This window comes from Eptesicus fuscus, chromosome 6 (assembly GCF_027574615.1).
Source record: "Eptesicus fuscus isolate TK198812 chromosome 6, DD_ASM_mEF_20220401, whole genome shotgun sequence".
Taxonomy (NCBI): Eukaryota; Metazoa; Chordata; class Mammalia; order Chiroptera; family Vespertilionidae; genus Eptesicus; species Eptesicus fuscus.
In genome coordinates, this window is record NC_072478.1 from 40,329,384 (window position 1) to 40,344,434 (window position 15,051).

Below are 15,051 nucleotides of genomic sequence, written 5' to 3' on the forward strand. Positions count from 1 at the left end.
TTATGCCTAACTGCTCCCCTGCCAGCCTGATTGCCCCTAACTGCCCTTCCCTGTAGGCCTGGTCATCCCCAACTTCCCTCCTCTGCTGGCCTGGTCACCCCTAACTGCCCTCCCCTGCAGGCTTGATCGCCCCCAACTGCCCTCCCTTGCAAGCCTGGTCCCTCCCAATTGCCCTCCCCTGCTGGCCTTATCACCCACAACTGCTCTCCCCTGCAGGCCTGATCCCTCCCAACTGCCCTCCCCTGCTGGCCATCTTGTGGTGGCCATCTTGTGTCCACATGGGGGCAGCCATCTTTGACTACATGGGGGCAGCCATCCTGTGTGTTGGAGTGTCAATTTGCATATTACTCTTTTATTAGATAGGATGAGGTAAATGGTTCCATTGTGGACTTTATGATATGTATGAGGCAATATCAGCTAGTGGGGGGTAGTTTAAATAGGACTGTGGGAGCTACTCTTAGAGCACTACAATGTTTCCATTTATTGTATACCTTTTATATATTGGATAATTTGTATATGTTATACAATGACACCATAGCTTTGCTGCTGATTGTTTTGGACAAGTTGTGTCAGGTTGGGATATTATGTGAAGAAATAAAGATGCACAGTTCAGAAGCCCTGCCTCACTATCTCCAGCATAACCTACAGAACATCTGATATTGATTCCTGGCTCCTTCACCCATCACGTTGGAGCCATGGGCTGGCTTCTCATTGGCCCATCTGGTTTTGTTAAGAGTGATAGAAAAATACAGCAACATGAGTAACAATTCAATATATATATTATGAGAACTACTCTAGTGAGAGATGGGGTGGTGAGGGAGGGAAGGAGAGAAGGAGAGGTGTTTTTTTTCCCCCAAACATTGAAGATTTTTATTTTTTCACATACATATGGAACAGTAGGAAATCTATTTCATTTTAAACTAAAACTGTCTTTTTTTTACATTCAGCAGCAAATAGTCTATATTACAGCAGAAGCAAATAGTTTTGTTTTTAAAATAGTTGGAGGTAGTGATTCCTAAACTTGCCTCAGTGTAAGAGTCACCTCGGGTGCTTCTTAAAGAATGCAAACTCCTGGATGTCATCCCAGATTCATTGAATCACAGTCTTCTAGAACAGTGTTTTGGGAAATTGTATTTTTAATAAGCACCCTGAATAATCCTTAAGGTCAGGCAAGACAGGGAAAAGCTTCTGTAGTGGGAGTATAACACACGATGGGTGAGGGAATCTGAATCCCTAGTCTATTCCTCTGCTTACCAGCTTTTTATTTCTTAATTTAAATTCTTTATTATTTAAAGTATTACATAAGTCTCCTTTTCCCCCCATGGACCTCTCCACAGCTGCTTCCCCTCCCAGCACATGCCCTCACCCACCCCATCTGTATCCATTGGTTATGCTCATATGCATGCATACAAGTCCTTTGGTTGATCTCTTACCCCCTCACCCCCGCCTTCCCTCACAGGTTGGACAGTCTGTTCGATGCTTCTGTGACTCTGGTTCTAGAAAAGAGTCACACAAGTACAGAGATTTCAAAGATATTTTACTTTCTTATAACATTAGTGACAACATGCAAAATATGCCAGAGCCTATTCTGTTTTGTCCTCAGCCTCTACTATGAGATACTCCCAGACATACACTTATAACTCACATACTCATAAAACATAAAATATGGTGACTATCACTCAGATTTTAATTATTAATTTGAACATATTTTTTCTTCTACCTAGGGCTCAATTTGGAATTGGGTAACACTTTGAAACAGGGATACGAGGAATTGTGGAACACAGTCTTAACATTATCAGAGGAGGAGGATTTTGGAGGATCTATGCCCGTGAGGACAACATCCAGACCATTTCTTACACAGAAAGAAACATCACCGAGAGGTGCTGACAAGTTTGAAACATTGATCTCATCCAGGACAGAAAAAGGTGAGCAGTACAATCCATGTTTAGAAAATAAACCTGACCTTTTAAAGTCTTGTCTTTTTGCAGGCTTAGTCCTGCTGATTAGCTTCCATACCTGCACACCTTCTTTGCCTCCCCATTGCTCTTTTTATTTCTTTGCTTGCTTATTTGTTTGTTTGTTTGTTTGTTTGTTTATTGTGAGGTCATGAGAAAGAGAGCTGACTTTTACTAAATACCCATGCTGCGAGATGTGCTTAGCGGTTCACGTGAATTTTTAAATTTGTTTTTTAAAACAGCCCTACTCATGATACAGTCAATCTCATTTTACAGATAATATCTCGTGAAAGTATCTTCAACCACATAGTCAATTTATGGTATATGGTTAGAATGCAAATCTGTCTATTTCCACAGTCAGATATAGAAGGCATCCCAATAGTATCTTTCTTGTATTTTCTACAAAAAGTATAAGTTTGTTAAGGCTCATGTGAAGAAACCAAATTGTATGGAAATAGACCTATGGGGATTATGATTGACAGGTTAAGACCAGCCTCTTTATGTGGAAAAATTTTATTTTGACTAAATGAAATATACAAAGATATTTTTTAAAGTTTCAACTAATGAAAGAAACAAATTATTTTATTACTATTTCATTTTATTAGTACTGATTATTAAATTTGAAATATTTTTTATAAAACTTTATTTCTTTTGGACTATGGAAAAATAGGCATATTTCTTAACATGGTTCAGAATAATTACTTGTCTTTTCTAGATTGTATAGTGATTTCTTCACTGTTTCTCAAATGCCATCAACTTTACTTGAAATAAAATTCACTCAATATACATTTACATTTGTGAATTAAATGGGTGTAATATAAAGTTGATCTAAACAACCTGATTTGCAACAATTCCATTGAAGTATTATTTATTTTGAAAAAAAATGATGAAAATGTTTAATTTTGCTGTTTCACAAATATTTGCATCACATTGGTAAATTCTTAGAATTTTGTGTTCAAATATTAATTGTTTTTCTAAATAGTACCAGGATCAAATCAAGGAATTCATAAATTAGGACTCATTCCTCTGAAAGCTGAGATTATAGAAGTTTATGCTGGAGATATTTTGTCAGAACTACCTTTTCTAAGCAGGTATTTATGGAAAAATTTTGCCTGTTTGTACTATCTATCTATCTATCTATCTATCTATCTATCTATCTATCTATCATCTATCTATCTATCTATCTATCCATCTATCTGTCATCTACCTATTGATCACTATATCCAGTATAGTGAGTTAACTGGATTTATTGTTGCATTTATTGTACATTTGTAAATTAAATTTCACATTGGGAGATAAATTTTCTTTATAATTTTAGTGAATTTTGCTTTATATTCAAGCAAGGAGGGTATTCAATTGTCTCTTTAAATATCAACTTCATGTTAGCAAGTCCTCAATTTATATTTCTAGGTTTTTTGCTCATTAACATATTCTTAGCATCTAGAAGAGTATCTGGCACAAAACAGGAACTCAGTGAATATCTTGGTTCATGTGTGTCACTTATTCTCTATTTTTTTTCCTCTGTGCTTGAAATATTTTACAAATACACGTACATACAAACAAACAAGCTAAAATAACCCAGAAGTGTCTCTCAACTTTAGAAATTTCATATCTTATAGGTAATGCTATATACACTTTATTTTTATTTGGTACCTAATTCAATCCCACATACAAATAAATTCTTAATACACACTTTTTATTGTTATAGAGATGACAATAATACAGCTATCCCTGTCCACTTCTTGACTATTTCTTCATGATATATATTGTTTTAAAAACATACTTTGTTCATTTATAGTTATAAAATTAATGTTAGAGACTCATTAAATAAGCTCATGGCTTATAATAGAAACTGAAAAAAAATGTGTATTATAATGTATGCCTTTTTATTGTATTCCTAGTGATGACCCAGCTGTTACATCTCTTTCTAAGAAGAAAGAATTTGATGAACTCATACACTGGCATTCTTCTAGACCTCTCAGTGATGATTTTGAAAGGACAAAGTGCAATAGTGATGGTAAGTATAACTAATCGTCAACATTTTCAACATTCTTATCGATTAAATTGTATCTCACATATAAGAAAAAGTGAGTCATCTGAGATTAGTGAAATCTAATTTATAGTCTTCTTCTCTCTCTCAGGCCAGCATACAAATGTCCAACATCTTTTACATCAGAACCAGGAAGAACTAGTTTCTATAATATGAAAAATGAGATTCCAATCAGTCTAATTGGGGTGGGGGAGTTGTTTTGTTGAGACGGGGAATCTTTTAAAGTTTGTTCTTAGGTTCCCACAACAAATTACTTTATATGTTATTATTAATGTAGCATTAGTTCTTTGTTCTTCTCAATTAAACTTTCCTGTTGTATTGTCTCATGAGACCTAATACCTTCCTTAGTCACATTATATTTTCATTGTTTGTCCAATTACTAATTATATTATTTGCTTCAAAATACTATTTAATAATTATTAATTAAGTGAAATAAGTAACAAATATTCAAATGATTTAGTAATTAATTTGGCAATTAAATATTATGGGCCACTATAGTTCTCTAATCTTGTTATCTTCTTGGAATGAAAACTGGTACAGGAAAATCACTTTAGGAAAAATTAAAAAATCAGTTGCACACCATTAGGATTCCCTATAGAGTGGGAAGTGGCAGCTGGATTGGTATTGCAGGACTCTGACATACTCATTCAGTGTCTATCCCATGAATTGAGAGTTACTATATGCTTAGCTTTGGGCTGGGCTCCGGGAATCCAGCAGGGAACATGTAAGATATATTCTTGCTCTTGTAGTGCTCACAGTTTAGCAGGAATAGAAGATGTTAAACAAACCACTGCAGAGATACTTATTTAAAACTAGAGGCCCAGTGCACAAAATTCATGCATGGGTAGGGTCCGTAGGCCTGGCTGGCGATCAGGGCCCACCAGGGCCTTCCAGCTGTTGGCCAGGGCCTTCCTTCATTCCTTGCCACCCCCAGCACATGTCATAGCGAGTGATCGAACTCCCGGTCTCCTGGTGGAGCTCCCGAGGGGACCCTTGGCATATTAGCCTTTTATATATATAGATTATGATGACTACTACAATCAGGTGCAAAGGGTATACCAAGGATAGGCTTGAGGGGTTGAGGAATTTTCAAACCAAATCTGAAAGATGAAGATAGTTATGCAGGTGTGGTAGTGGTGGGGATCAATAAGGAAGTGGCCAGAAGGCCTGTAACACAGAGAGTGATGTGAGATGGGTCTGAATCATGCAGGCTTTAGTGAGGATTCTGAACAATAGAAAAGCAACAGGAAGCCACTAAGATGTTCAAACCACATGAGCAACATGATTGGGTTATATTTCCTCCAGCAGCAGCATGGAGAAAGATACATTCTTTTTAGTTGTGTGCAGTACAGCTGAACATTACCTGGAATTTGATTAGCTGTTTTAGGCAAATGTTTCTGACCTAATTTGGGGGTAGTTTTCAGAGACCCTGTTTCTAAATTGGAAGCTCTTCCAGAGTGTTCGTGTCCTTTATTCTTGACACTACGTCCAGAGCCATCAAAAATGCCAAAGAGCTGAAGTTTCTTTTGCGGTTCTGATGTCCTAGAAGAAAAGGAAAGTGTAAGGTCACCATTGACTTATTCTATGGGATGTACCCATAATGCCTAGTAGGTTGTACTAAAGTGAAAATACAAATGACAAGACACTGATTTAGATTTTACCATGTTATTTAAATATGGCTCAAATAATTTGAGTTTCTCTATCTCAATCTCTAACATGTCTATAATTAGTGCAAGTTTTAAGTGTTTGCAAGTGTTTGTCAAAGCCTTTTTCACAAATGCTTTCTAAATGAAATTCTTATTTATAAAGAGCATTGTCAGCGTATTTTAACGATGTATTTATTTCCTACAGCTAAATCCAAAGGCGACAAAGAAAGAAGGGACATGCAGAAATTACATCATTTTTATCATGTCTTTGGAAAATCTTTGGTAGGAAGTAACAAATCAATAAGGATTACGAGAGGAAGTTCTCTGCCACCTCCAGAAAATTCTTCAGTACAAAAGAAAAAAACACACCAGGTACATTCTTGATCTGTTAGGTCTTGTGAGGATCCTACAACTCAACTCATTCCATATGGGATCTTCATTAACAATATCGAGCATTGTGCACATGTGTTATCAGCGAAGTAAAAAACCACATTTTCTAAAAATAAATAATAACTGTCAAATCAAGTATACTCTACATACTAACATGAATTACAAAAGATATTTTTAAAATACTCGTAAAATGGAAAAAAAAAAGTATAATGATGCCTGGCCTGTGTAGCTCAGTCGTTGAGTGTCAACCTATGAACCAGGAGCAATTCCCAGTCAGAGCATAGGCCGAGGTTGTGGGCTCGATTCCTAGTAGAGGGTGTGCAGGAGGCAGCCGATCAATGATTCTCTCTCATCATTGATGTTTCTATCTTTCTCTCCCTCTCCCTTCCTCTCTGAAATCAATAAAGAAATATATATTTTTAAAAGTATAATGAAGAAAACAAAATCCTAATAGGACTTGAACATTTTAGTGCATTTCCTTGTAGTCATTTTCTCTTCCTGTTATAAAATTTTTTAAAAACACATTTTTGTGGCTGTATAATCTATAGTATGGCATGCTATTCTTTTGTTTAATGATTTATTTTGAAATGTAGAAAAACAGGTAAGAAAAAAGGGGAGAAAAGAAAAGTCTATACTTACATCCCACAGATAAACACTATTAACATATTGACCTACAGTTTCATTTTTATTCATTATGTGCTTTTTTTCTTACAAAAAAGTCCCCCTATATACTTTTATTTCCCCACCATCAATAAAAAATGGTCATTTTTCTGTGTCATTAAATATGCTTCCATCATAGCACATTGTTTTGAAATTTTAAACAGCTTTTTAAAAAAGATTATAAAGGTCAAACACATTCAATAAATTTAGATTATCTAGAAAAGTATCAAAAAATAAATAAAATTGTGCCACACTCCCACAGTTACTTTTTAAAAAACACACACTTTTTTTCTTTACTATTATGGCTGACACTATTACAGATGTTACCTTTTCCCCCACTTTTCCCATCTTCACCCATCCCACCCTCTTCCCTCCAGCCATCACCATATTGTTGTCTGTATCTATGGATTATGCATATATGTTCTCAGATTAATCTATCCACCTTCTTTCATTCAGTTCCCATCACCTCCTTCCCCTCTGCTAGCTGTCATTTTGTTCCATGTATCTATATCTTTGTTTTTATTTTGTTCATCAACTTATTTTGTTCATTAGATTCTCCATATAAGTGAGATCATACGATATCTGTCTTTCTCTGACTGAATTATTTCACTTAGCATAATACTCTCCAGGTCCATCCATGCTGTTACAAAAAAAAGATTTCCTTCTTTTTTAAGGCCGTATAGTATTCCATTGTGTAAGTGTACCATAACTTTTTTATCTACTCATGCACTGATGAACATTCAGGCTGTTTCCAGATCTTAGCTATCTATATATATGAAAGGCTAATATGCTAAGTGTCTCTCCTATCTTCTAACTGGTCCCTAAGACGCACACTGACCACCAGGGGGCAGACACTCAACACAGGAGCTGCTGAGCTGCAGTGACGTGGCAGCAGTGGTTCTCAGGTGATTCACCCCGAAACCATAGAGGAGGGAGCTCGATTTCACCTTTGGTCATGGGTTATGTTGTTGCTGGGGCACTGTCGGCCCCGAATCTGGTTTACTGCACACTTGCATTTGTGTTCCACACCCTGGATGATAGCAACTTTGCAGAGTGCCCTCTCTCACTCCAGGACCCCTTCGGGGATGTCGGAGAGCCATTTTTGGCCGGACCCCCACAGGCCAGGCTAAGGGACGCCACCTGCCAGAGGGACCCTGCTCACTCTGCAGATGCCCGGGAGGGAGGGACTGTGGGAGGTTGGCTCCAGGGCATGTCCAGCCCATCTCACCCAGTCTCACCCCCAGGCCAGCTTCTAATTAATTTCCTTTCAATGTGCATGAATCCATGCATCGGGTCACTATTTGTAAATAACACTGCTATGAACATAGGGGTGCATGTATTCTTTCTGGTTGGTGTTTGAGGATTCTTAGGATATATTCCCAGAAGTGAGATTACTGGGTAAAAAGGAAGTTCCATTTTTAATTTAAAAAAATATTTTTATTGATTTTTTAGAGAGAGAGGGAGAGAGAGAAACATCAGTGTGAGAGCAGAACATCGATCATCTGCCTCCTGACCAGGAATTTCAGGGGTAACCTTTTGGTACACCGTCCAGGGCTCCGTTTTTAATTTTTGAAGTAACTCCATACTGTTCTCCACAGTGGCTGCATTAGCATTCCCACCAGCAATGCACTAGGGTTCCATTGTCTCCACATCCTTGCCAGCACTATTGTTTGCTGATTTACTGATGGTAGCATTCTGGCAGGTGTGAGGAGATATTTCATTGTGGTTTTAACTTGCATCTCTCTGATGATTAATGACATTGAGCATTTTTCATATGTCTATTGCCCATCAGTGTGTCCTCTTTGGAGATGTGTATATTCAGGTCCTTTATCCATTTCTAAAAATTGCATTTTTATTATTGATTTCAGAAAGGAAGGGAGAGGGAGAGAGAGATATAAACATCAGCGATGAAAGAGAAATCATCTATTGGCTGCCTCCTGCACACACCACACTGGAGATAGAGTCTGCAACCTGGGCATGTGCCCTGACCGGGAATCAAACCATGACCTCCTGGTTCATAGGTCAATGCTCTACCACTGTGCAACACCAGCCGAGTCATTTGTCCATTTTTAAATTGAGTTGTTTGTCTTCCTGGTGTTGAGTTGTATAGTTATTATTTATTTATTTACTTATTTGTTTATTCATTTCCATCTCCATTTGTCTTCCTACACCCTCATCCATCTCCACCCCCCCCATCCCTATTGTCTGGCAAATATACACACAAACAATTTTAAAATTTACATATGGTTTTATAATTTTTTCCTATTAATGTGTTTTGAAGAACTTTTTATTTCAAACTAGGAATAAACTTTAAAAATATTTTTCTTAATATTCCATAATATATTTATCTTTCCATTTTTAATAGTTATGTTTCCATTATTTTACCATTATAATCTGTGCTGTGATAAGCATAATTTTATCAGAATCTCTCTACACTTTTTTAATTACTTAGAGAATTGTTGGATCAAAGACTATGAAAAATTTTAGGGTTTTTGATATATATTTGATATTCATTTTAATATACATTCTCATATAAGAGGGCTGTCCAAAATTTTATTCTTATTTTAACATGAATACAAATAATAATGCATTATTGATTTACCAAACTCTTATGTGAAAAAACTGTGCTGAGTTACATAGTGAGTCATCGACCCAGGATGTGCCCGAGAACCTGCCTGTTTATCCATTCAGCTATAAGTGATTAGCATCATCAGTGTATCAGAGTGCTTGTTTTCTTCTTAATTCCTCTCAATCAGAGGTTTTAATCTCAATTCTTTGAACACCAGTGATATGAGCATCTTTCCAAAATTTTGAGTCCACTTGTGTTTGTTCTATGAATTTCTTTTATGTCCTTTGCTATTGCTTATTCATTGCTAAGAGCTATTTACAACATCACATCTTTGTCATATATGTTTAAAATATTTTCTTAGTCTTTATTCTCTATTTTGTGCCTAAGGAAGTTCATTTTTTCTGGATGTTATTGATGTAGACCTCTCTCTCCAGGGATATCTTTTTACCTCTGGTTAGGCTGTGTCACTCCCAGGAGGAGTTAACATCACTTAATTGGTACTCTGGAGTTCCTGAGATGGTCCATTGTCTTCATATTGTGGAGGTGGAAGGTGAAGGGGAGTTAAAGAAGGACATGACCTGAGTTCTGGACAAGAAAGTTTGTTACAGCGATTGGCTGTGGCAACATTCTCTTTTGCATACTGTAGTCCAGATATTACAATTTTAGATATGATGACTTTGAACCCCTTTTCAACTTATTACTTTTCTTGGAATTACTGAGCAAAAGTTACATTGATTTTTCTATAAAGTATAGCATGCTACTCTCCTGGCCAAATTTCATAATTATACCACACTTAGCCTAGTTTAATAAAAGATATATATCCTAGTTGGATATTAGTTTGAAATGGTTTTTCTTAGACCCAACCTCACAGATTTGGAATGCCAGAAGACTGTTTTTCAGCATATGGATTAATAAAATAATAGCTGAAGAGATTAGCTAAAGAATATATATATATATATATATATATATATATATATATATATAGCCTGTGGACACAGACAACAGTATGGTGATGGCCAGAGGGAGGGGGGATAGGGGCTGGATGGACATGGGCAAAGGCAGGGGAAATGCGGGACATTTGTAATAGTGTCAACAATAAAAAATGTAAGCCCAGCCAATGTGGTTCAGTGGTTGAGCATTGATCTATGAACCAGGAGGTCAGGGTTTGATTCCAGTCAGGGTTGTAGGTTGTGGGCTTGATCCCCAGTGTGGGTCATTGCAGGAGGCAGCCAATCAGTGATTCTCTCTTATTATTGATGTTTCTATCTCCCCCTCCCTCTCCCTTCCTCTCTGAAATCAATAAAATATATATATTTAAAAAACAATAAAAAATAAGAAACGAAAGAAAGTGATAGTTGAAGATAGAAAGAAGAAAGAACGGAATGTTGAATTATCGTGCCTGTATAAATATAGATGTTTACATTTAATTACTCAGGACCCCTAAGGTCCTCTGTGATGCTCTACTTCAATGTGCTAAGTAGTGAACTAGTGGCTTAAGATATTAAATACTTCTTTCAAAATACATCGTATTGAAAGATGTTCTCTCTTTGCCACATCTACTGAGAAGAGGAAGACCATTCTCAGCAATCAGACTGTCGACATTCCAGAAAATGCGGACCTCACTGTGAAGGGACACACAGTTGTTATGAAAGGCCCCAGGCACCCTACAAAGAAATGTCAGTCACATCAATGTAGAACTCAGTCTCCTTGGAAAGAAAAAGAAGAGGCTCCAGATTGTCCAAGTAGTGGGAAATAGAGAGGAATCGGCTGCTATTTGCACAATCTGTAGTCACTGCGGAACATGAGCAAGGGTGTTATGCTGGGCTTCTGTCACAGAGCAAGGCCTTTTATACTCACTTCCCCATTGAGGTTGTTATTCTGGAAGATGGTTCTCTTGTTGAAATTGGAAAGCTCTTGGGTGAAAAGTGTATCTGCAAAGTTCAGATGAATATCTCAAGCTCAGAAAGAGGAGTTAATTCTTGAAGGAAATGAGATTGAACTTGTATCAAATTTAGCTGCTTTGATTCAGCAAACCGGATAGTTAAAAACAAGATTATCCAAAAAGAATTTTGGGTGGTATCTATGTTTCTGAAAAGGGAAGAGTTCAGCAGACTGATGAATATGATCTAAGTTGTCCAGCTGTAGAAACAGCAAGATGCCAAATGATTCCTCAGACTTCTTTGTGACGTTTAAAAGCTGTGTATTGGGGGAAAAAGCAAATGTATTATTGTGGAAACGTTTGTGTTATTGTTAATTTTTTTTTACTTTTTTAAAGACAAATGCAGAAAAATTTATTGAGGAAAACCAAAAGAGACAGCTTGCTAAACTAGAGAAAAAAGAGGAAGAAAGATGGAAAAACTTGTCAGTATATATTGAAAAGGAAATGAAAGAAAATCCTAATTCTGGAATAAAAAAACTAGAAGATTTTCTCCAAACATGCCCTGTTAAATCTGTAAAATTTGCTGCAGAAATGGTAGGATTGGATGCCTGTTTCAAATTATGGATGGAATGCTGTTTAAAACCAGGTACATAAAATACAAATTTTAGAAATACCTTGAAATAAAAGGTCAGTAAGAACAGAGCAAAAGAATTGATACTGGCCACATATACTGATTTTTCTGGTCTGTATGATTTTGGAAACTCTTGATGTCTAAAGGGTAAGAAGATTTCCTTTTGTTTGATTCACTAATAACATGGCTATGTGTGAATGTGATGGGTATTGGTGAATAGATTTCACCTGAAATTCAATTCGGTAAACAGTTCTTCAAGGTCAGTCATGAGCTGAGTACCTTATTAGGTGTCCATGGGCTTCCAACCAGAAGAATATAGGACCTGCTCTGAAGGTGCTTAATGATAGTCTCCTAAGGGACTTAGGCACATGCTGAACTAACTGCAACATAGTGTTGATAGCCACAACCAAAGCTATATACAGTACATTTTCATGTAAAGTCATCTGTAGGTTCTGTGACTTTAAGAAAATCAATGTATAGTGAAACTAATTTTACTACAGGCTAATTGATATTAACTGGAGTTAAGTTCCTAAGGCACCTCATTAACGTTATAATGAAATGATATTGAATAAAATATTATTCGAGGGCCTAGCATATATAGGGTGTCCCAAAAATGTATACACATTTTGAATAATTACAAAGGCAGTGTTTATTAAAATGCATTGCATTTTCAAAATTGAGCTATTAGCTGTTAAAATGTATATACATTTTTTGGGGGGACACCTTGTATATGTATATAAATTCTCACAATTTTCTGAGTTGGTTCCATTACCCTAATATTACATGTAAGAAATTGAAGTTCTAGGAGAACAAATTACATGCCCAAATGTCAGTGACGGAGCAAGAACTTTAATATAGCATCCTTACTCCAAGAGGTATGCACAAATTAAATAATTAGTAAATTTGGGGACAACAGTGTTTGGGTGAGAACCAGAAAATGAATATTTTTTATTGGAGAGAAAATGAAAGATATTTATCTTTCAATTGTGTTCATAGGAAAGTAAATATTAAAAGAAAAAAAAAATGTTGCCCTGACCAGTGTTGCTAAGTGGTTAGAGCATCGGCCTGCTCAAAGGGTTGAGGGTTTGATTCCTAGTCAAGGGCACCTATCTAAGGTTGCAGGTTCGATCTTGGCCCTTGTGAGTCGCATGTGAGAGGCAACAAATCAATGTGTCTCTCTCACATTGATGTTTCTCTCTCCCTCCCTCTCTCCTTTCCACTCTCTGTAAAAATCAATGGAAACATATTCTTGGGTGAGGATTAACAACAACAAAAAAATAAAAAAATGTCCATTCACTCATTCTCCATATTAATTCTTATGGTTAATAATAACTGCTGCCATTATTGTATCAGTTTTATATAAATTAATTTATTTAATCCTTATAAACCGTATGAGGTGAGACCTAATATTAGTATCCCTAATTTTTATAAAAAGAAAATAAAGTTTAGAAATGGAACTTTTCAAGTTCCCAAATCAAGTACAGGCAAGTTAAAATTGAATTTCAGATAAATAGCAATTTTTTTTTTTACTATAAGTAAATGTCATGAATATATATCTCAAACTATATCACCTGTATTTTTATTTGCTAAAGCTGGCAATTCTACTCTTACTTGAGGCCGTGCTCTTAACTGTAATGTAATTGACTAGTAACTATGAATTCCTAAGTTATTATCAGTGATTCATATGATTATGCTTTTCTTATCCTGCAATAAAATTAAATCAGCTTTGGGGTCTTACTATCAATATCTTATATAACATGTTATGTATGACAATTTTTTTTAAACTGAAACAGAATCCAGAGATATGAACATAGTAATTAACTTGATGAAAAGGATTCATATAGTCTATCAAAAATATTCAGAACTATTAAAAAATACAGATCAACGAAAATTAGCCAAATATTTAAAATATGTTGGATTTGACAACTTGGCACACTCATTATATCCTCAGGTAGGTGCTATAGAAAATATTACGTGACATTCATATATGTGTGTGTGTATAATATTCTATGGAATGTATTCAGAATTAACAAATTTCATGCACTTGGCCTCTAGTAGTAACAATAATAAAATAATAATAATAAACCTAGGTGATAGACAGAATTGTAGCTCCTCATTATTTCTAACTCTAGATCTGGAGTTTCTTCTCCAACTCTGAAATAGAGTATTTGCTTTATTATTGCATGACCAAAGCAATTACATTTTTTATTTTTTCTTAAACAAGAAAGTAAGTAGAAAAAATGCTGGTAATTTAAATTTTTTAACTAACCCAGTCAGTGTGCTCAGTGCTTGAGCATTGACCCATGAACCAGGAGGTCATGGTTCTATTCTGGAGAGGGTGCATGCCTGGGTTGCAGGCTCAATCCCTAGTAAGGAGTGTGCAGGAGGCAGCTGATCAATGATTCTCTCATCATTAATGTTTCTATCCCTCTCCCTTTCTCTCTCTGAAGTCAATAAAAATATATATTTAAAAATTTTAATTATATTTTTTATAATTTTTAAATGAAATTTTTTCTTCTTCCAACCATCAATATTTAAAAACATGTTGTGTCGTTAATTCTCAACCAGTACACCATCAGATATAAATTTATATGTCTCATGCTTTGCCAATATTATCATAATCAAGTGTTATTAAAACTTCAAGAAAGCAGCCATGCCGAATATGTTAGTTTGTTGTGATGGTGGATTCCTCAGTGATATGAGTCATTTAACTACTTTTAACAAATCCTTTACTAAAGATGCCCTTTTACAATTGGCAAGAGTTCCTCAATTGAAACACACATTTTATTCTGTGTATGTGTGTGTGTGTGTGTGCGTAGGGAATTGTTCATATTTAGCAATTTTCAAAGTTTATGCTGATTTATAATTAAAAGATTGACTTATACTGCATTTTACTTATATTCTATAAAACATGGTACTGTACATAAAATAGTATCTAAATTTTTAGTAAAGATATAGTATCTATATCTTATTCTTCACTGCTAATTCGTAAAATAATCTTGTTGAAGCAAACTACAACATGAATGGTAATTTCCTTGCCCAGATTAAAAATTGTAAACATGAAAATCTACTATGTCATATTTACTTAGGTACAGGAATCCAGTACTGAGAAGGATATTTCTAAATACTCAGTTTGTATGGGAGCAGCTCGGTTTCAGTTAACATATATGGGCCATTACTTACTTCGAGAGGAAAGAAGTGATCCAGATCCCAGGGTGCATCATTTTATACCAGACACATGGCAGGTATGTCCTGAAAAGATCTGCAGCGT

General features: G+C 35.7%; 1 protein-coding gene across 1 annotated transcript in view; it reads left to right on the forward strand.

Moving 5' to 3' along the window:
- LOC103290882 (probable ATP-dependent RNA helicase DDX60) overlaps positions 1–15,051 on the forward strand; it is an 85,747-nt gene that overhangs the window by 23,558 nt on the left and 47,138 nt on the right. Inside the window, exons 10-16 of the mRNA XM_054716949.1 lie at positions 1,725–1,880; positions 2,944–3,046; positions 3,857–3,972; positions 5,857–6,023; positions 11,546–11,795; positions 13,574–13,731; positions 14,870–15,025. Coding sequence (XP_054572924.1) covers positions 1,725–1,880; positions 2,944–3,046; positions 3,857–3,972; positions 5,857–6,023; positions 11,546–11,795; positions 13,574–13,731; positions 14,870–15,025 — 1,106 coding nt within the window. The remainder of the gene's footprint in view (positions 1–1,724; positions 1,881–2,943; positions 3,047–3,856; positions 3,973–5,856; positions 6,024–11,545; positions 11,796–13,573; positions 13,732–14,869; positions 15,026–15,051) is intronic.